The sequence below is a fragment of the Peromyscus eremicus genome, chromosome 10 (genome assembly GCF_949786415.1).
Source record: "Peromyscus eremicus chromosome 10, PerEre_H2_v1, whole genome shotgun sequence".
Lineage (NCBI taxonomy): Eukaryota > Metazoa > Chordata > Mammalia > Rodentia > Cricetidae > Peromyscus > Peromyscus eremicus.
Window position 1 is genome coordinate 31,523,177 of NC_081426.1, and position 21,351 is coordinate 31,544,527.

General features: G+C 52.2%; 2 protein-coding genes across 3 annotated transcripts in view; both read left to right on the forward strand.

Annotated features, from left to right (window-relative positions):
* Positions 1-10,139, forward strand: part of Jakmip1 (janus kinase and microtubule interacting protein 1) — a 100,290-nt gene extending 90,151 nt beyond the window's left edge. For both annotated transcript variants that reach the window (XM_059275774.1, XM_059275776.1), the window contains 5 exons: positions 782-859; positions 3,857-4,060; positions 5,023-5,088; positions 8,573-8,617; positions 9,716-10,139. In XM_059275774.1, coding sequence (XP_059131757.1) covers positions 782-859; positions 3,857-4,060; positions 5,023-5,088; positions 8,573-8,617; positions 9,716-9,745 — 423 coding nt within the window. In that variant the 3' untranslated portion in view covers positions 9,746-10,139. The remainder of the gene's footprint in view (positions 1-781; positions 860-3,856; positions 4,061-5,022; positions 5,089-8,572; positions 8,618-9,715) is intronic.
* Positions 10,140-15,269: 5,130 nt separating this feature from the next.
* Positions 15,270-21,351, forward strand: part of C10H4orf50 (chromosome 10 C4orf50 homolog) — an 80,305-nt gene continuing 74,223 nt past the window's right edge. Inside the window, exons 1-2 of the mRNA XM_059274735.1 lie at positions 15,270-15,740; positions 20,791-20,929. Coding sequence (XP_059130718.1) covers positions 15,454-15,740; positions 20,791-20,929 — 426 coding nt within the window. The 5' untranslated portion in view covers positions 15,270-15,453. The remainder of the gene's footprint in view (positions 15,741-20,790; positions 20,930-21,351) is intronic.

Sequence of the window (21,351 nt, forward strand, 5' to 3'; positions counted from 1 at the left end):
ATTGCGGCCATGAGGAATGTTATGCCCATGAGCAGCCCTACTTAGGGGAGACATTGTCCTCAACCCAGGGAGGTGAGCGAAGCCATTCTAGAAGACCTGGCTTTGAAACCATCTAAGACCAGTTTGTATTCCGAGTTCACTTGAGAGCTTAGTAAAGGAGAGGGCTGTCACACAGAGCCAAAGCAGCACCTGGTGTCGGGAGAGCCCTAGACAGGGCTCGGAACCTGGGTTTCTAGTCACCCCTTTCATCATTGGTACCATGGATGTGGCACAGGTCTCCTTGGCCTTCTGTTTCCTCATCTATAAAATACAGGGGCTGCAATGTGAGTTCTGGCTCTAAGCCCTCATGGGTGTAGAATGGGAAATGCAGTCTACTCAGATGAGGCCTCTGGAGAGGGAACCAGAGGGCTTCGGGAGGGAGTGTTTAACAGTGAGATCCATGGGGCACAGCCTGGCACAGGGGATGAGCTGCACCTGAGAAGTATAAAGACAGTCTTCGGAGGCCCCAGGCCACAGCACAGGGACTTGGGACTCCTGGGATGTGAGCTGTGATGTATGCTGCATGTGAGATCCCCTTCTTGTTACCAGATACCCAAGAAGAGATCAAGGTTCTCATGGACAGTCCAGGCAGGTCAGGGCAGCGAGGGTTCTGCAGGGAGTTGACACAAGGCAGTGGAGGGCTCCCTATCCCCCAGCCCTGAGTCACTAGTGGGTAGATTCAGAGCCTCCCTGCTCTTGACTTGCTCTGGCCGGGCTCCTCACGGTGCTTCCTCTCTTCTAGGACTTGTTCAGCAAGCAGAAGGGCTACCTGGAGCAGGAACTGGACTACAGGAAGGAAGCCCTCGACCAGGCCTACCTGGTAGGACCAGAAGTGGGTTTGACACTTTGCCTTTCTCCTCTCAGCCTTAGAGGCTGCTTCCTGCAGGCAGCACACCAGACCTCAGGGCACAATGCTGTGCCCTCTGCACCCATGGCTAGAATGACCAGCAAGCAGTCGGGTGGTCCAGATGAGCTGTGGTTTTTACATAGAGTCCGTGAACTTGAGGGTTTTTTTTCCAAACTAGTTTGCTAAACTAGCAGTCATTCGAGCTGAATGAGAAAAGGCTTTTATATATGCTTTTTGAATCATAAATGTTTATCCTTAAAATTCCAAGGGGGCTGGTGATGTAGCTCAGTCAGTCGAGTACTTGCCCTGGCATACATAAAGCCCGTTCAATCCCCAGTACAGCGTAAGCCAGACATGATGGCACCTGTCTGTAATCCCAGCACACAGGTGGAGGCAGGAGGATCAGAAGTTCAGAGTCATCCTCCACTATGTAGTGAATCCCAGACCTGCCTCAAAAAAAAAAAAAGTCCAAAAGCAGATTTCCTCATAGGTAGGAAAAGGAGATGGTCCTAAAAGAACAGAGAGTGAGGCAGCGAGCGGTGGCCAGATGTGCCAGATGTGCCAGATGCACCAGAGCAAATGGGGAGAGTTTTAAAGTCCCGTGAAACACTGTGGGGTTCTCAAAAGAGTCTGGGCTTCCTGGAGTTTGAGGTTCAGGTTCAGATGACCTTACACTCAAAGCCCCAAGTCCCTGGCACTAAAAGCTGTTCTTCCTTGTGGGTGGGGGAGTCTCGAGTGAGGTTGTGGACATTTCCAAGATGCCCCCATGGTGGAGGGAGAGTCGGTGCTACTCTGTGTAGGAGGCAGCTGGCATCTTCTACAAAGCTCAAGCGAACCTTTGCCCAGATTGTAGTTAAGACATGCAGGGTGGGTGAGGAGACATGGAGGCAGAGGCTAGCCCACATCACTGTGATAGCTCGGAGGCAACTCCTGCAGAAGTGGATCTTACAAGACACGGCTGCGTTGGTGGCTTTTCGCATCACCGAGACGGAAAACCCGACCATTTTACAGGAAGGATTTCCCTTGGCTCCTAACTTCAAGGTGCCGAAACAAAACAGTTCATGTCATAGGGGCCAGGAAGCAGAGAAAAGGAGGCATAGGAAAGGGCCAAGGCAAGATATAGCGGGAAGAACCTGCCCCTAGACACTTACTTCCTCCAGCCTGGTCCCACCTCCTCCCTGCCACCACCTCTCAGTAATGCCATCATATTAGGAGCCCATCCGGGGAATTATCCCATTGATGAGGTCAGACCCCCCAGGACTGCGTCTCTGGCAATGCCGTCACAGACACCCAGAGATGGGATTCTCTGATCCCCTGGTGTTTCACAAGTCAAGTGGATGGCCAACGCTCACCATCAAGCAGCATCTTCCCCTGTCACGCCTGTTTCTTATCACGTGATGGAGGGCAATGAAGACATGCTCATCTGTGCTCTGGATCATCTGCCTGTTTCTTCATTTTGATTCCTCCTCAACCTCATCCGGTTTTGGTCTTTGTAAACAGCCATGAAGAGCACACCCCCGCTGTCCAGCACTGCCTCCCAAGCATGTTTAACAGCTCCGAAGGACACCCCTCAGGGAAGCTGCAAGAACTTAGTTGCCCCGTGGGGAGGTACATTAGGTGGAAAGCTGAGGGTCCTGATTCTAAAGATCTCCCAGGGTCGCAGTGCACAGAAGGACAGCTGTGGTGCTGAGAGAGGATGGAGGCCAGCCATTACCAAGCACTGTGGCTCACCAGGGCCTCTCACAGAGCAGCCGGTGCCCGGTTGTCTTCTGAGGATCGTGTGCAGGCAAGCTTAGGACCTTGGGCAGGCTGGCTCTTGGAAAAGATCCCTGCCTTGACGATCCTGATCCCTGTAGATGTTACATTCGTCCCTGAAAAGCGCACTAAGCCGAGAACAGGCAGCATGCACCCAGAGGGAATTCAGTCTTGTGCGATTCCAGACAGTTCTCATAAGGCACCAGATTCACTTTGAGCCTGGTCAGTAACTGCTCACCTCCTGTATCCAGGCTGGGGAAGGGAAGGCATTGGATGCATGCCTGTCTCCCTTAGTTATGGTGTGGAGTGAGAAGTGGGTGAGATAGGCCAGGCCCACAGTAGAAGCCAGGTTTGGAGGTGGGGGCCAGTCTGGAAGCTGGCCACCAGAGGGTCTCTGAGAAACTTGGTTGCTGAATGGAGAGGGGTGAGCCAGAAGTCACATAAGCTCCTGTGCCATGTGGAGCCCAGACAGAGGCCGTATGGAATCCCACTGTCTGCCTTCTGCCTTGCACAGGGCCAAAATGGCCCTGGGGGAGAAGGTGATAATGTCTATGGCTAAGTCATCATGACCCAACAGGGCTAGGAGTTGTCTAGAAGGTCAGAACAATGTTGCAGATGGTGGGGTTTGCAGAGCCTCCTCTGGGCTGCTCTGCCTCGTCGTGGGATGGGTTCCATCAGATAGCAACCAGAGGGACTTGTGATGTTTCTTAGCAAGGGGTGAAGGGCTTTGCGGAAGCAGGAGAGAGACAGTTTTCCCCTTTGCCCCTAGGCACCATGGTAAGGTAGCTGTTGAGTTCCCAGCAGGGGATCTGATGTTACTTCCCCAAAATGTCAAACCCTGAACTAGAGGTTCTCAACCTGTGGGTCATGACCCCTTTGCCAAACCTCTATCTCTAAAAATATTATGACTCACAACAGTAGAAAAATTACAGTTAGGAAGTAGCGATGAAAATAATTTTATGGCTGGGGGTCACCACGGCATGAAGAACTGTATTAAAGGGTCACAGCATTAGGGAGGTTGAGAAGCCCTGGTCAGTAAGCCTCACGGGGACAGCATGGGGCGTTCCCTCTGGTCAAGTCACACACTTGCTGCTCTCCTGGACCCTGCATGCCGACGCTCCCTTCCTCGTGTGGACTCTAGCAACATCTGTCTCCCGATAACGACGACTGTCTACCTTTTTGTAACCTCAACTGTCTGTGGTTTGGGCCATGCAGAAAATCCAGGACCTGGAGGCCACCTTGTACAATGCACTGCAGCAGGAGCCAGGGAGGAGAGCCAGCGAGGCGCTGAGTGCCAGCCAGCGTGAGGACCTCCAGGCAGCTGTCGAGAGGGTCCGCAGACAACTCCTGCGTCAGAGCCGCGAGTTCGACAGCCAGATCCTGCGGGAGCGGATGGAGCTGCTTCAGCAGGCCCAGCAGGTACTGGCCCCACAGTGTCCTTTCCCCGTCTTGTGCCTCCAGTATACCCCGGGCCCCTGATGACCCGCTGGCACTTGATGGACGTCAGGTACCCTGTGAGTGGAGAGTGGCTGGGCGGGGAGGTTCTGTAGCCACAGCATCTTTTCTCGTGGGTGCCTGTCACAGAGTGGGAGGCGTTCCCTCCTTGGTGGCTGGGGAAACATGGGACACTTAGGTGCTGTATAGATAGCAAACTTGTTCTTTTCACTGGCTGAAATGTACACAGAAAACAAAGGCGTTTCTCCCACCTTCCTCCAACGCTCCCTATACTGCAGCCTGATGCACAGGGACCACGCTGGCTTAGCATCTCTCTGCTGCTGGGCGTGGGATGGCCAAGAGCTTGAGAATCAGTCTAGGAACTTGACGGGTTATATCTGTGGGGGTCACATGATGCTGAGCAGAGGAAAGAAGGTTCCAGAACCCTGATGACAGCTGAGGAAAGAGAAGCAGTAGAGATGAGCTACACAAAGCTTTGTTGGAAAGCATGCTCCCTACACTGCAGAGCCTCCAGCCACCTCATGGCATCCCCAGGAGGTGTGTCCATGGGTACACAACATGGCTGCCGCCAGCACTACCTCTCGGCCGTTCTCCTTTCCTGCAGCCCCCAGGCCCAGCTTCCTGGATGTTGGACATGTGAGTGATGAAGGCCACTCCAATCCATTATATTTGTCCTGCTGGGAGCCTAGGTGCCCTGGCTCAGCTATCATCGTATAAGCGCACACTGTCTGCACCAGACATGAACAGTTCATGGACTTCACAAAGAGGTGAAACCCATTCATCTGTAATAAGTCAGAAGAGAGTGTTCCTCTGGGGGACTGGCTGTCCTGTGTGTCCATCCTTCACGACTTCTATGCTGGACCACCATAAAAGACAAAGGTCAGGTTTGGGAGTCTTTTTCTGACGTATGACTTGATGTGTTTCAGAAAATCCGGGAGATGGAGGGCAAGCTGGAACTGCAGAGGCGCCAGCTGAAGGAGCTGGAGGAAAAGGTAGGTGGCTGGGAGTGCTGAGACCTCAGGGCTGAGATACATGCAGATATCTCACGATTTCAGGCTTAAATCTCAGGATCTCAGGCTTTCTGATCCTCCAAATCCCTCGAAGAAATCTAAGGTCCCCACAGTCTCTCAGGCAAAGATACTGCCTCCTCAGCAGCTGCCACACTGCAGCTGGGTTCCCCTTGCCCCGTGTGTGTGTGTGTGTGTGTGTGTGTGTGTGTGTGTGTGTGTGTGTGGTGTATGTATACATGTTCACAGGTGTGGGTGCACGTGCAGGTGCGGGTGCATGTTTGTTTGCATGCCCATGAAGGCCAGAGTTGATGTCAGGTGTCTTCATCTGTCTGTGACACTCAACCTTAGGTACCAAGGCAGAGTCTCTTGCTGGATGTGGGGCTCAGCAATTCTGGCTAGTCTAGCTAGCCAGCTTGCCCTGGGGGATGTCCTGACCCTTCCTCCCTAACACTGGGGTTACAGGCTGGCTGCCACATCAGCCTGGCTTCCATGTAGGTGTTGGGGATTTGAACTCCAACCCTCATGCTTGGGCAAGCTCTTTGCCCACTGAGCCATCTCCCCAGTCCTTACTTTTTCCTTTTTATTCCATCTGAGACCCCAGCCAATGGTATCCCCTACATTTAGGGTAGGTCTGTGGACTTCAGTTAACCCACTCAAGAAAACGCTTTACACATGTGCTCCGAGGCGTGTGTCTCCCAGGTGATTCTGGAGTCTATGGAGTTGGTGATCAGTGTTAGCCATCACAGAAGAGATGTGTGTCTGTGGATGCTGGCGGTCACCCTGTGTGTGCTGCTGCCTTAGGCAGACTCGAGGCTAGTTCAGGACCACACAGGCAAGGTGGCTTTGCTGAGACCATTGTCACTCCCTGTGATGACACCTGCCGGCCGTGCATCCTTTGAGGACAAGGATGGAATTTCACTCACTTCTTCCTCCGAGGCAGAGAAGGGGATGGTCTCAGACTGGTTCAGGGACAAGTCATATTTGCATAGCTTATGTCACAGAGCAAGGCAGTAAGGTCAGCCTTACCTCTGTGGGGTGGTAAGGACACCCTTCTGACCCAGCCTGGTTTGAGTGTGTGTGTGTGTGTGTGTGTGAAGGCTAGTGTGCCTGAGAAGAAGACCCTGTCTGGATCCTAAAGGGGGATATGTAGAAGCCCAGAAAGAAAAAGGCCACTTCTGGGCAGAAACATCCCAGGCCAGCTTGTGAGAAAGGAACTGGACTCTCAAGCACAAAACTGGGACAAGTCGCTGGAAGTCACTGGATGGCAGAGTCTGGGCTCTTTATAAGTGAGGGTAGCCTTCCTGGTGGTTGTCAAATAATACACATGGAGGAGGGAAGAGAGAATGAACACCTCTTGAGACTGTGTGGGGCAGGCAGGTGTATTCTCTCCTTTTTCCCTGAGAAGGTGAGTCACAGGGAAATCAGTCTCAGTCTGAATGGAGTCCCCAGGTGCATAGCTGACTGTGTCTGCAGGGGGCGCCAGAGGTCTGGGTCTAGGCAGTGGCTGGGTTCTCCCACCAGTTCCCTGAGTCCCTTCTGGGGACCCTTTGTATGACTGTCCTAGATCCTAGAGTCCTCATCTGGCAGGTACCCAGCCCTCCTCATCCCTCTAGGGCTGTTGGGAAATCCCAAGGAGATTGTCAGGTTGAACCAACTGAGAACACTTTTTCTCCATGACTGGGCTCAGGACAACCTGAGATTCTGGGGCTGTAAATGGGAGGCTTCTTACTGCTGTGAAATTGAGTCCCTTTTCCTTCCTGGATGATAGCAAGGAATCCATTAAAGGGAGGGGGGCAGTGAACTTTGCCTGCTTTTCCGTCCAGAGACACCGGGAGGGTCACAGCCAGATAGGACAACTGGTCCAAAAGTGGCCACAGGGGCTGTTGGCAATTAAATGTTAAAAATGAGAGGTTGGAAGATGGCTCAGACGGGAAAGTGCTTGCTTTGCGAATGTGAAGACCTGTGTTTGATCCCCGTAATTCACATCAAAAAAATATTTGGGTGTGGTGGGTGCACAGTTATCAACCCAGTGCTGTGGAGGTGGAGACAGGCAGTCTTGGCACTGGCTGGTCCGATAGTTCGGCCTAACTGGTGAGTTCTAGGCCAGTGAGATATCCTGGCTCAAAAGACCGAAGAGGACAGTGCCTAAGGAATGAAACTTGAAGTTGTCCTCTGCCCTACACACGTGCATGCACACCTGCACACACGTGAGCCCACATGCACACCAACACACGTACATATACACATACAATATTGTCAAAACTCAGGCTGGTCAGGACACTGGCTGTGCCTCCATGGGGAAGCACAGGGTTGTCGCTTGGATTGTTGTCCTGGTCTTTCAGACTTTCTCAGCTGATTTGTGGACTGTTCTGCCTCCACCTTCCCAGAAGGGTATGACACAGGTCAAGTATGCAGAGGGAGAGACTACCCTGACTGGTGGATTGCTGGCTGGCCACATGACTAGGGGTGTCCACTGGGCATAACTGTCACCTGTAGCTCCTCCCAGTCACCCCTGCCAGTGATCGTGGGACACTTTGGTCCCATCAACTGTGGCTTATGTTTGAGCCCTCCTTCCAAGACCAGACTCTTACTCACAGTCCATTGGGTGGTCTCACCAAACCCTCCTTCTCCTGAGCCTCAGTTTCCCCATGTAGAGAACAAGAAGGCTCCAGGATTACAGAAGCCTCTCATATCCCTCGATCCTAGAGATCCCACAGAAGAAAGTGGGAGCCATTAGTGGGGTTTTCACTTTTCTCTTCAAACAATGTCGGAAACTATGACCTTGTTTGGTGGGGGCTATTTTTTAATATTCTCAGATGACAGACAGATATGTTTCCTCTGAAGACTGGTGATTCTGTTTTGAATAGGGCAAGTTACGAGTAGATTAAGAAAAAAAATATTCTTTTGGACTAACTGATAGGACTTTTCTGTGTTTTTGAAAGGTTATTTTCACAGCAGTGTTTTTTTCTAAAGTTGACTGGTAAAAGGGACACAGTGTTTTAAGTATTAACAAATCTCTTGGAATGGACGGTGTAGGGACTGTTGTCCAGCGTAGGAAGTTGTCCACAGGCAGACCTGGCTGCCTCTCTTGTTGCTGCCCATCATAACATACTGGGGAAGCGCAGCTGTGACCTTGGGCGGGCCTTCCCTTGTGTTGCCCTGTGCAGCCTCACTTTTATTCCCCCCAAGTCTCTGTGCATGGCATAGATCTCACCTGGCAGCCTGGGTTGGTGGGACACCTGATAAATGGGCAGAGATAACCCACCAAGCACATAAGGGAGCAAGCAGTCTGCTTCCCTCCGCCCCTCTCTCTGCTGCCCCCTAGTGTCATAGTTCTTATAAGAGATTGTCACTGAATTCCATACCACATCTCTCACGTCTTTTTTTTTTTCTTTTCTTTTCTTTTCCTCGTTTTCTTTTGGTCTTATGTTATAGTTTTTGTTCCTTTTTTTGTTTTTCTCACTAGCATTCATTCTGTGGCCTTGACGACTCCCATACGCCGAGAACTCGGGTGTGTATCCTTTACTTTCCATTGGCTGATGCAAAGCTGGTTGAGAGAGGAGGCTGACTCCTCCCTGGCTGTGCTGTGTCCTCTGGGAGATGAAGTGCCTGGAAGGCAACCTTTGTTCTGGAGTCTTAGACTCCTTGGGGGCTGTGTGGTCCTGAGTCCCTGGGGGGTCTTCCTGTAGAGACACATGGTGGGGCTTATTAAGACAGACAGGCCCCATGGCATTCATCCACAGAGGAGTTTATGTCCCGTTCCCAAAGCTTTCTCCAGCCTGGCTTAGTTCCTGCTCTGTTGCCATGTGTACGTCTCCTGTACGGTCCAAAGCAAGTGGCCTTCCAGAGTCAAGGACTAGCAGGTTGACAGGCCAGTGGCTCATGAAGCCAGATTCTGACGTGACTGCACAGTGTCCAGGAGCCAGTAGTGCCCTGCTCCTCACCTCTGTATCTCAAGCTCAATTCCCAGTTATGATGTCCGACTATATTCAGAGACCCAAAGAATGAAGGCATCCTAGAATCTGGTCCTGCCCTGGCTTTTGGGCCTTGTTCCCAAGCACCTAGCTCTCAGCCTGAATTCCTACTTTGGGACCTCAGCTTCTCCACATTCTCCAAGTGCTGAGTGCTCATTCTTGGGCTGGTATCTGCCAGAACCTCTGAATTTTGGAGTCTTGACCTTGAAACCAACCTAGGCTGAAGGTCCTTGAACTCCAGGGTGCCTCTGAGGCCCACTAGATCCCTAGATGGTCCACCAAATGTCCTTAGGGATGTCCCTGACTCTGACACTAGCCCACAAGGGATTAGGTTAAGTATCTTCTATCCCCCAGTGCCTGGGACATGGCCAGGCACAAAGTAGCTGGTCATTGTATGTAGAAAGAATAAAGGGCTGGCCTGAGGTATGGGAGACAGCTCACATCACGCCCCAGTGATGGAACCCTGGGGCTGGAGCTATCCAAATCCTGCTCCTTCTGTCTGGGTTGTGGAGGAGGTCCTCTGGGCAACTATCAAGAGGTCGGGATGGCAGGGGCTTGAAGATATGCTGGGGCCCTTTCCACTCTTCTTAACCTTGGATTTTTGTTTCACTTCAAACTATTTCTGGATCTTGCAGGCTAAACAGAGAGCTTTCGGAATCACCTGAGTCCCCGTGGTGCCCCTCCTCACTCAAACCAAAATCAACAGTGCAAGAAGCTATTCAAAGTCCGGAGCCTGAACACAGAACTTATGCACATTTGACAGTCACTTAAAGGAGAGGCCTGGGGACCTGGCCAGCCTCTGCTGTGGAACTCTGCGGGACAATGGGGTGCCTCCCCAGTGTCCCCACTGTGGCATCTCCAAGAGCCAAGGACAAAGATGGATCTGGATGGCAGGAATCTAAGTGCAATTAGCGGAAACCCAGGGCATGAGAGCTGCTGCCTCGGGGGATAGGTGCAAGGCCTGCCCCCCTGCTGTGTGCCTCCCTGAAGGCACTCTGTGTGCCTAGATGGATACAGACACCCCCTCTGCCCTCTGTACATAAATCTCCATGGACTGACTGAGTGTGTCCTTCTGGAGTCTGTCTGCCAGAGCAACCAACACAATCTTTGGCTCCAGGCACAGCTGGACTTGCAGCTGGGGGCCAGCAAGAGAGAGTTGGAGTTGCCAATGTGGATTGTAGATTTTTGAGGAAAACTGAAGGCTCCAACACTCTTATAGGTGTGACAGCCTAAGTCCCAGAGCATGGGCATGCCTCAGACCAGGGGGGAGTGAGGACTGAGAGAGCAAGCCCAAGCTGCCTGTTATAATTTGTAGGGGCATCCTACAAAAGAGCTCAGGCTGTTAGAGCAGTACCCGGAGCCTCCGAGTTCAGAGGTCTGAGGCCAGGGGTACCCTTCTACCATAGAGAAAACTACCATAGAGCCTTCACTGCCCACGATTCTCGGGAGAGAGTAGAGTCATCTCCTTAGGTGTTGGAGACTCCCCAGAACACAGAGGGTAGGATGGGGGTGGCGCACCCTAGGTTCACTGGAAACTAGGTGCTGGAAGCCCACTTCCAGGGGAAATTCCCTGAGAAGTAACTTTGGGATGCTCCTGTCAACCTAGGCAGGTGAGGTGGGTCATCTCCAAAGGGTATCTGCCTATGTATGTGGCTATCCTCTCCCAAACTCAGGGCAGGGAGAACGTTCACCATCAGATTGACAGAGTGAAAAAGAAGGACATGATGGTGAGTCTGTGTGGAGGAGCTTGTGGTGAGTGGAGTTGTAACCTGGTGGCAGCAGGCCAGATGTGGCCTCTTGCTGTGTAGTTGTTGGAGCAAATAGGCGGCACCATGATTTCCTGGAAGCAGACAGAATGACTGGAATTCAGGTCAGGTCCATGGAGGGAACTGTGGAGCAGGGACCTGACATGGTGGGGAAGCCATATCCAAAGACAGGAGTGAGGACAGTGCTCCGTGTAGAAGGGGGCTGTCCAGTTAGAAGGCCGTCCCAGCAGACGTGAAGTCTCAAGCTTGAAGCAAACACACCAGGATGGCTCAGAAGTGCTGATTCTCTGCTGAAATCCGAGTCCCCAAATACCCATGACCCACAAGCCCAGCCTCTGGGACTTACCAATACTCAGTGGCTTAATTAAATTCCAAGGAACCTGTCTTTGATAACAAAGACATCTGAGTCATTGAGTGGCAGGAATATGGGCACCAGTCAGGAAAATGGAAGGCATGCCTGATTTCCCTGGTAGGAGATACAGGGGGGCACTATTCAAGTGACTTCTGTAGTCAGGTATCCTGGGGCATCCCAGAGAATCATGGAGAGGTTTGCCACTCTGTCTCTGCAACCATATGTCTAGAATCCCTGCAGGCTGTTCTGGAGTGTGGTCCTTATACCTCTGTCCATGCCCACTGTGAGGGAGAGGGAAGCCTCCCTGACTGCTTGGCTTTTCGTTCAATACCTTATGTGATGGTGGCCTTAACTCTGCAGTCAGACCCACCTGGGCACTTCCAGCTCAGCCATGTCCCTGCTGCGGACAAACCGTGTGTGTTCTTGTGACTCTGAGGAACACAACTTACAGATCCCAGGCCATGCCTCATGGAAGAGCTTCTGTGACCACAGGTGGACAGATGGACCTGCATCATTCCACAGGACCTCTGATACCCTAACAGCAGCTGGCTGGAGCAAGCATCTGAGTCCCTCATGGGGTGGTCTTCCCAGGAGTTATCTCCCCACTGCCCAGCCGGGGCCAGTGTCCACTCCTTCTCAGGAATCTGTTCATGCCTGAGAGAATGCCACTCACACAGGCATGTGTGCAAGCTGCCCCAGTCTCTACCAGGACCCAGAATTCCTGATCACTATCTTAGGCATTGCTACCTAAGTCCCCATTAGGAACAAGCCTGGCTACGAGCCACGGTGCTCAGAGAACCACAGAGCTGCATGGCACCACAGGTGCGCATCTCCTCTTTCCAGCCCTGGGTCCAGCGAGGCACAGTCTCAGGGCTCTCGTCACGGATTAACACTTGTGTGGTTTCCAAGGGAGCAGAGCTACAGAGTCAATCTCCAAGGCCACTGCTGCATTCTTCTGTAGATAGGAAGGCAGGTGGGATTTTCCATGACCCTCTTCCCAGGCTCACTAGGAGGATGAGGTCCCTAGCCCACCCTGCAAAGTCTTTTAATACAAGGTGCCACTTTGGTACCCGAGTCCTCTAAGCCAGTGACATGCAATCTGGAGGAGGAAGAGAAGCTGAGGATTCCGGGCCATTCTGTCACTCTTGCAGCCTATGCGGGCTAAGCAGAGAGGTCTGGGCTGGGGCCAGGTGGTCAGCTGAGCTGAGAACTGGGGGCCTGCAATTTTAAAAGGGAGGGTGCCCCTAAGGCTGTAAGACCTGTGTCCTACCAGGTCCTCTTCACTTTGCATCTCTAGCTGGTCACAGAGAAGTTTGCACTCAAGTGCCCCTGCTAAGTACAGTGTAGAGCCCCCCACTCCTACCCATGTACCCATGTACAGAGACGGAGCCTGTGTCCTAGCTCTCCATGGAGTCCACCCAGCCTGAGGCCCTCCGAGTGACTTCCTACCCTGGCTGGGCAGGGACTATGATGCTCTGGCATAATTGAGGGCCCTAGACCAGGGCCTTGTTCCCTGGAGAGTTGTAGCCTGCTTCCCCCTTGGCTTTCTTTCCAAAGGTCAGGGTTATATGGCCCCCATTTCCCTTGGGTTCCCTAGCTGGGTTGCCACCAAGAGATACTCCCCAGCACTCCCAGCACCATAGGAATGGGTTGCTTTTTTTTTTTTTTTTTTTATTTCTCATATTGAGTCTCAGCTTGTTAAGGAACTCCCATGATGGAGCAGGAAACCCCAAACCGAGCACTTTGGTGTCTTCTTCCTCTATCAAATTGTCAAAGAACTCTTAGAGGTTTCTGCAGACCCCAGCCCATGTGTGCAGAGCCCTGCTCTGATAGAAGGAAGGGGGGTCTCCAGGGCCGAACCTGTGTCCCCTCCCCCCATATCCCTTCACCTCAGGGCTGAGGTTTTAAGATGGGTGCTCCAGTCATGTGTCCTTTCTGTGGCCGTCTCTCAGTCATGTCTCCTAAGGCATGGGGCCCCCTGTCCTTCCAGCCACTCTCTTGAGGCCTGTTCCTCAAGGGAAATGGGGTCAGAGGCCCAGCCCTCTACCCAGCTCCATCCCTAATCCCCCTACGTCTTAGTGATTCACCAAGAAGAACTAGCCATCGTGGGGCCGTTGTGGGCAAGAAGGGCTCTTTCTCAGGAACCCATTTCTTGGTCTTTGCAGCCATTTTCCCACTGCAGGTGGCATCTTGTGGCCAATGTTTCTGGGGGCTCACATGACAGGCACTTGGGGAGTCCTCCCCAAGGTGAGGGAGAGGACTGTTTACTGTGTGTGGTGTCATTTTGCAAGGTGCTGGCCACTTGCCCAGTAGCCCGCAGCAGCTAAGCAACAAGGCTGGTCACAGCCCAGACAGCTGAGAGCGAGGCCCAGGAAGCATTACTATGCCTAGCACATCCAGCCGGTATTTAGCTTTGAGGATGCACTGGGCTCTCTGAGCAGGCTGTGAGAATCCATTCACGTACTCTGTCACTGGATGCGGATGCCTGTACTTAAACAGTGCCTGGAGATCCTTTCATGAGATGCTCGGTACCTTGTCCAGATCCATACCTGAGACAGGATTCAAACCTAAAGAGTCAGGCCCAACACCCGGGATTCAAGTTGATCTTCCTGTCCCTTAAGGCCAGTGTTTCACATTGCTGATTCTGCCTGCCTGCCCAGCTCTTCTGCAGCTCTTTACCTGTAGCTCCTGTCCCTGCATTCCCCCAGACATCACTCTTGGGAACTCAGAAGGCCTCTCGGCAAAAGTAGAAAAGAGAGCCACTGGCTTCATTGTTGGAAAGCATGAAGTCGGTGTAAAAGTGTGTCCTAAACAACCTAGAGGGGCGCAGGCAGGATGCTCAGGGTGGGGTACGTGTGATTTCCAGGCAAACCCCATTGCATCCCAAGACCACAGCTGCTCCTACCAAGAATGGCTCACCCCAAGTGTACTCATTAGCTGGATAACCTCCTGGCTTCATTAAGTGGATCTACACACAGGGTTAAAATAAATGTCCATCTTTATGGCAAGAGGCAATTGTCTGAGAAAGACCAGGAAATGGCGAGGAATTGAATGTGCGGCAATGTGCAGAGGTGGGGGAGGGGAAATGAGGTTTCCTTCAGGTCCCACGGGGCACTACTTCAGAGATGAACACGTCTGTGTGCTCTGAGGAAAATGCACTGAGAAACAGGAGTGGAAACATCTCTTATCATTTTCTGGGGAAGCAAAGCCTCTTGTGGTCATCCTTCTGTCCTTTTACCTCTCTGCCTAGTCCTGGTCGCTGGTGTGGTTGGTGGCCTCAGCTCCTTCCCTCTGTAAACCCTTTGATGTCCCCTTGGAGCAGCCACCTCCTTGACTCTTAGTGGCTGTGGCTGCCCTGTGCTCACAGCGAGATGCCCAAGAACCCTGAGCGCCTGTGTGAGCATGCCCCTTCTGTGGGCCGTGTGGCCAGCCACTCCTGTCCTGTTGGCTGTGACCTGGGGTGTACCTCCATCCCAGGGATCTCTGCCTAGGCCTGCCTGATGCTCCCTGCCACTCCTGCTTTCCTCACCCTCTGGATCCCGTCCCCAACCCTGAGCTCTCAGGGACTTGTCTGCTGCCCGGAGGCCAGTTTCATTCCACACTTGATCTCATGGCTCCCGGGCTTAGCAAATGCACTCTCAGGTGTGGAGTCAGACCTGGCTGTTCCTTCCCATCTGTAGGGCTTGGACAAGCTCTTCCACCTTCTGAGGTCTCCATTTTACCATCTCTAAAATGGTCATGATGATGCCTACCTCATAGGGTCACCAGGACAACTGGACTAGGTAGACGTGAGAGACCTCTCAATGTGGCATTAATCTTTTCCTGGCAGACTGTGGGTCCTTGGTAAGTATGTAGTATACTCAAACAGCCCCACGAAACCTCGTTCATTACGGTTGGGATGAGCTTTGCTTGCTTTGAAGAACCTGTGAGGGGTACTCCCTAGAAAGTTTCCTTTTCCTCTTTGCGTGCATTGCTAAGCATTGAATTCCATCTGACTGGTCTGAGCCTCATTCTAGCCTTGGTGTGTTCTAGCACGCCAACTTGTAAAATGAGCTGTATTGTCCGTATTGCATGACGTTTGTGTGGATGAAACCCAAGCTACTCACTCATGAATAATCCACCTGTCCTTGTTCTCCTCAAGGGACATTTTCCCGGACAATCCAAAGGCATGGTAGTCACCTCAAAATTTCCAGAAAATCCATGTTACAGACTCATTCTATTTTTCTTAAGTCTGGGCCAATGAAATGTTTCCGGGATGGAGCCGACAGCCCAGGAAAAGACCGAGAAGCGCTTCAGCTACGTCATCAGAGCTCCCAGCAGCGATGGCTGTGATGTGATGAACGTGGATGTGAAGATTGACACGTGCTGGGTGTTCCGAGATGTGGAGGAGAGTGAAGACAACGAGCAGGGATGCCTTCCAGAAGCAGCTAGCAGGCCAGACTTGGACACGGGGCTTCTCAGGGAGCAGCTGGAATCCTCGGAGCGGAAGCTGTTGGCAGCTGTGGACAAACATGTGATGTCAGAGTCAGGGCTAAGGAGCAGGTGGGTGTAACCTTGTGAGCACTCATGTGTGTGTGTGTGTGTGTGTGTGTGTGTGTGTGTGTGTGTGTGTAGGGGAGTGGGTGAATTCCTTTGACATCATGGTCCTTTGACTCCTGTCTCCAGCTAAGGTCCCAGGCTCGCCAGAGGTACAGAACCAGCCTTGGGCGGTTATTTGCCCTCACTTCTCCTATCCGTCATTGGTCCTGTTCTGCGCCCGATCCCCATCCACTGGGTCCAGTCAATGGGACGCACTGGCAGTCAGTGAGGAAGGGAGAAGCCAGACACCTTCCATTACCTCCATTCTGTTGTGACTGGGCCCAGGTGATGTGTGCCCCTCTTCTTTGTTGGCCCACAACTCCTGCTGTATGGCTTGGTCCAAACCCTGGTCACATGTTCCCCCCTGGGTAGTCCCCTAGCTCCAGGACCAGAAGTGGCTCCAGAGTTGGTGGACCAGCTGTCTGTCATCTCTGTCTGGCCTCCCAGCTCTTCTCTCATCTTGGTACAGGGTACCAATCAGCTGTTTCTCTCCGCTGAGCCTCTGGAGTGGGCCCTGGTGGAGCCAACACAGACCCCGAATGGCCATCGGAACCTAGGTCTCTTTTTCAAACCACATCCTCTGGCTTTTTCCTAATGGCATCTCCCCTCCCTTTTCTCCACCCCTTCCTCATTTTCCTCTCTTCCACTCCCCTCTCCTCCTCTTCCTGTCTTCCCTTTCTTTAGTGGTGCTGGGGTTGGATGCGGGGGCTGCTAGGGCCTTGCGTGTCCTGGAGCAGCACTGTTAGCTGCCCAGTCACACCCCAGCCCTCCCAAGGTTTTTCTTCTCCTTCCTTCCTTCTTCTCTCTCTCTCTCCATCCCTCCCTCCCTCCCTTCCTTCTTCCCTTCCTCTCAAGAGGAGGGACTTACTTTGGCCCACTGTCTTAGAGGTTTCCATGGTCAGCTCGTTTTATTGCTGTAGGCTCATGACAAGGTGGGAGCATCATGAAGGATGGGTGTGGTGAAGGAATGCCGTTCTTCTCATGGTAGCGGGGGGGGGGGGGGGTGGGGGGATGTCCCTCAGAGTTTCTTGAGACGTTGTGTGTTAATCATTTTTCCTGTCACTGTGACCAAATGCTCAATTAATGAAAGGAACACAAGTTCATTTTGGCTCACAGTGCGTTTCAGTCTGTGTTGCGGATCTAGTCATCAATTCAGACTTATGGTGAGTCAGGGCACTTTGGTGGAGGCACCTCTGAAGCTGGAGCCCAGGGTGAGGCCATATCCACTGTTCTCTTTGAAGATGTGATACGCATCTTGCAGGAGAGGGCCAGGGGATAGGGAGATAGGATCTATGGCAAGGCTGAAGGGGAAAAGGGACTACTCTGGCCACACTTGGAGTCCCTTGAGCCCTGTGATGTATAGAGTGTTATTACCTCCTTTTCCAAGTGGGGGAACCGAGGCTGAAAGCATAAACTATATATATATAAGAGCAGAAGTAGGGTCTGAACGGCCCACTAAGGATGCAGATGCCCGGCTGACTTCCTGGTAGGTCTGTCTCACTAGAAAACAATGAGTGGCTGAGAGTGAACACTGGACCTGCTGCAGCCACAGAGTTCACATGCAGGGCTGACGAGATGGCTCGGTGGTTAAGGTGCTTGCCGTCAAGCCTGATGACATGAGTTCAATTCCTAGGACCCCATGGCTGAAGGACAGAACCACCGCCCACAAAATTGTCATCTGACCTCTACACATGTGCTGCCCCACCCCAACAAAATAAATAAATAGAAAACAAGGTGAATGGTACCTGAGGAACGACACTTGAGGTTGTCACCTTATCTCCACAAAATTAAAAAAAAATAAAATAAAATACAAAATTTAAATTAAACAGTGATAGCATCCCAGCACTTAGGAGCCCAAGGCAAGATGATCATTGTGAGTCACAGGCCAGCCTGGGCTACAGAGTCACATCTTGTCTCAAAAAATGAAGTTAGTTAATCAATGAAAAGAAATGGATAAAATATAAAAATAACATAGCCGTATTTGTTAGAAAATTGAAGGGAAAAAAAAAAAAAACAGCCCATTCCTATCTCACCAGACTGTAAGTTTTGCAATCACTTCTGACCCAAATGCAGCAAGGTCACATTGAGGGCTTGTCACACTCTTGCCTGAGTCAGCCCTACCTGCCCAGCAGGTGTTCAAGGTTAACCTTAAGACTGGAAAACAGAATGAGAGTATGCTCTCTTACGAAGGAGACACCAAGACCTGGGATGTTGTGTGACTGTGCCTGTCCATCCCTAAGGGCACTAGGACTTGATTCCAGGTGCCCAGAAGTCTAGTCTGTGGCCACCGTGGGCCCGTGTGTTCATGGCAGAGCCCCTGGACTCATAGTGTCCTCTGTGGCACTGTCTTCGCAAGCCTCATGTTTGATTAGTTTAGTCAGAGGAAAAACACTCCTTGCCCATTTCATGGTCCTGAGTGTATGGGTTTCCTGTGGCTGCGGTGACAAGTGGCTTTTCTTGGGACGTAGTGGTGGTGGGATTGGAGACAGGATTTCCCACAGCCCATGCTGGCCTCAGACTTGATATGTAGCCATGGATGGCCTTGAACTCTTGATCCTCTGGCCTCTCCCTCCTGAATGCTGAGATTATAGGCATACAGCCGTGAAACTTGGCGACTTAAGAACAGCCTACAGAGATGGGACTAAAGAGATGGCTCAGACTGTAAAGGTCCTGCTGCATAAACATTAGGACCTGAGTTTGAATCCCCCACACCCAAGTAAAAGCCAGGGGTGGTACACACCTGCATCTGCCGTGTTGTGAGTCAGGCAGAGATGAGGGAGCAGTAGAGCTCCCTGGCCAGCCTATAGCAAGTGAGTTCCAAGCTCAGTAAGAGGCCCTGTCTCAAAACAAATAAAAAGTGGAGCGTGGTTGAGGAAGACATGCCACGTCCGCCTTTGGCCTCCACACACGTGTACATTTGCATTCACACAGTGTTTCTAAAACAAAACAAACAACAGGAATCCTGGCTCAGTTGATTAACAGCTCTGGAGGCTGGAAGTTAGGATTCAGGCTTAGCTCAGGTTGTCAGTAGGGTCACACCCATTCCAGACACCCTTGGGACTCACTCCTAGGTGTCTGACCCTCAGCTGAGCACCCCTCCTTGGCTCCCAGCCCGTCTCCAAGCTGCAGCAAGCGTGGTGCCTCAGTAGCTCTGCAGCTCTCTTCCCTACAGTCCGCTCAGCCTAGGCCTCCTTTTGACTGGCTAGAGGCCACATGATGCTCCAGGACCCGTCTCCTCCCACAGACTTGACTTCACCGTCCTGCAGCTTCTGTGCACATGGAGGGTGATGTCCTTCCTCCAGGCATCAGGATCTGGGAGTATCTGGAGCCACAGTTCAGCTACTGCACTGACCGTTTATTCTTGTGTCAGAAACAGACTGTCTCCTGAGCTCAGGACACAGGTTTCTCCCAAAAAGGAAGAGAATGGTTTCACTGTCTCCCTTTCGTCTCTCGGTGCCTCTCAAAAACAGCGAGAAGGTGCCAGTTCCACCTCCTGACTCATTTGCTCGAGAGGACTTACTCAAGTGGGGTAGGGGGACCTCCCCAAGGAGAGGAACTCATAATTGTGTTTTGAATTGTAAGACACCATTCTCTTTAATCCCCGCAAAACCTTGTGAGCAAAGTGCAGTTGTCTGTCTTATGGATGAAAATCTGAGGGCCATCGTGATAAACTAACCCCGTTAGGCTTCCATGGCGGTAGAGACAGAGGCAGGCAGCAGAACCGGTCCCTCCTTGTGGATCAGGGTCTGAGTCTGAGAGGGTCACCAGGTGGTCTTGGGAGAAAGCATGTGCATAAGTGGGAGGTGGGGAGTGTCTCAGGCCAACGCTACCTAGCATGGAGGCAGGGCTAGTACTGTCCTGGAGACAGAAACCTCTGGAGGGAGCCTTGCTCTGACTTCCCCTTCAGATGTCACCATCTAATGTCACCTCTTCTGTCTGCAGTCAGGGCTTGTCCCCTCCCAGCTAGGCACAGTCTCTGCTGGTCATGCAGCACAGAGCTCTGCAGTCCCTTAGCCTGCTTCCAGAGCAGCATCTCCTGTAGAAGTGCGAGTCACACAGACATGCCCCCCTCTTTTTTTAAATCACAGAAACCTTCTTTTGACCGTCAGTATTTCCTTAGAAGACATTTGTAAGTTTGGAGCCAGAATGGGAGGCAACAGTGAGTAAGGTGAAAGGTCAGCCTGGAATCCACGCTTCTGTGCGACCCGGGGAAATAACCCACCTCTCAGGTCCTCACTTTTCTCCTGTGTGAAGTTCATTACCTGGAGGCTGGTTTAGTTGTGAGCATTAGTCCGACAGTGCAGAAAAAACTCTTGGCTGGTTGGCCCCCACTATGTCTCTTGGTCTTCATGGATGTGGGTTGCTAACTTAGGGCTGAGAAACACTTATGGTTGAATTCTGTGGCAAGTGACGTTGTTGTATGTGTATACACACGTATGTGGTAGGCATATCCATGCTACACCCATCCGCATGCATGGAGAGGCCCAAATAGGGCATGAGAGTGTCTTCCTCCATTACGCTCTACCTTATTGCCTTAAGGCAGGGCCTCTCTTTTAAATGGAAGTTCACATTTTGGCTAGGCAGGATGACCAGTGAGCTCCCAAGGTCTGCCTGTCTCAGTCTCCAGTGCTGGAGTTACAGGCACAGCTTTTATGTGGGTGCTGGGGATTTGAACTCAGATCCTCATGCTCACCAAATGGGTGCTCTTACCCACTGAGCCATCTTCCCATCCGTGCAGTGATATCTTTGAGGTAGAGCAGAGACTTTCTGATGATATACGTATAGCTGGGATGGTGGCTCACTCCGTCATCTGAGCACTGGGGAGGTAGAAGGAGAACGGTTATGATTTTGAGGCCAGCCTGGGCTACAGAGTGAGAGCCCGAGTTGATGATGTATGTGAGGGTTTTACAAAGAAACTCTCAGACCAGTAGCTGGGTCAGATGACCGGAGTGGTGGGGGTGGGGTTTACACAGTTCCCGCCCTGAGCGAGTGTCTCCTGCTTCCGGTGCTGCAGGGTCCAGGAGCTGGAGCAGTCGGAGAGGAAGCTTCTCCTGAAGGTAGAGCAGCTGAGTGCCTGCGTGGCCCAGGAAAGACGTGCCTCACTCTACGCCCAGGAGCAGCTACGGGCGCTGCAGGGGGAACTGGTCAGCCAGGTTCGTGTCCCTTCTATTTGCCAGTGCCTGGTCGTGGTCGGTCACCCTGGGCCTCAGCTTCTCTGTCTGCCCTCCCCCTTCCTACCTCCCAGGCCTCCTGGGGAAGCCTGGGTGTCAGCATGTTCGTACCTTTCTCATGCCTGGGCTCCTGAGGACAGGGGGTGGCCATTGCAGGTCTCTGTCTTCAAGTTGCTGCATGCAGGTGGGGACAGAGGAGAGATAAGAACCTGGTCTTGGGTGGAGGAGGGACTTGGGCACCTTGTGAATGAGATGGGAAAAAGACGTTTCAGAGAACTGGGGGCAGACCTTCCCAGACCTTGCTGGGAAGGGAATATGAAGTGTGAGGCTGAGGTGGACCAATGTGCTGCTGTGGAGGGCTGGGGAAAGAGGTGTGTGCGGGGAGGGAAAGGCCGGGAAGTACG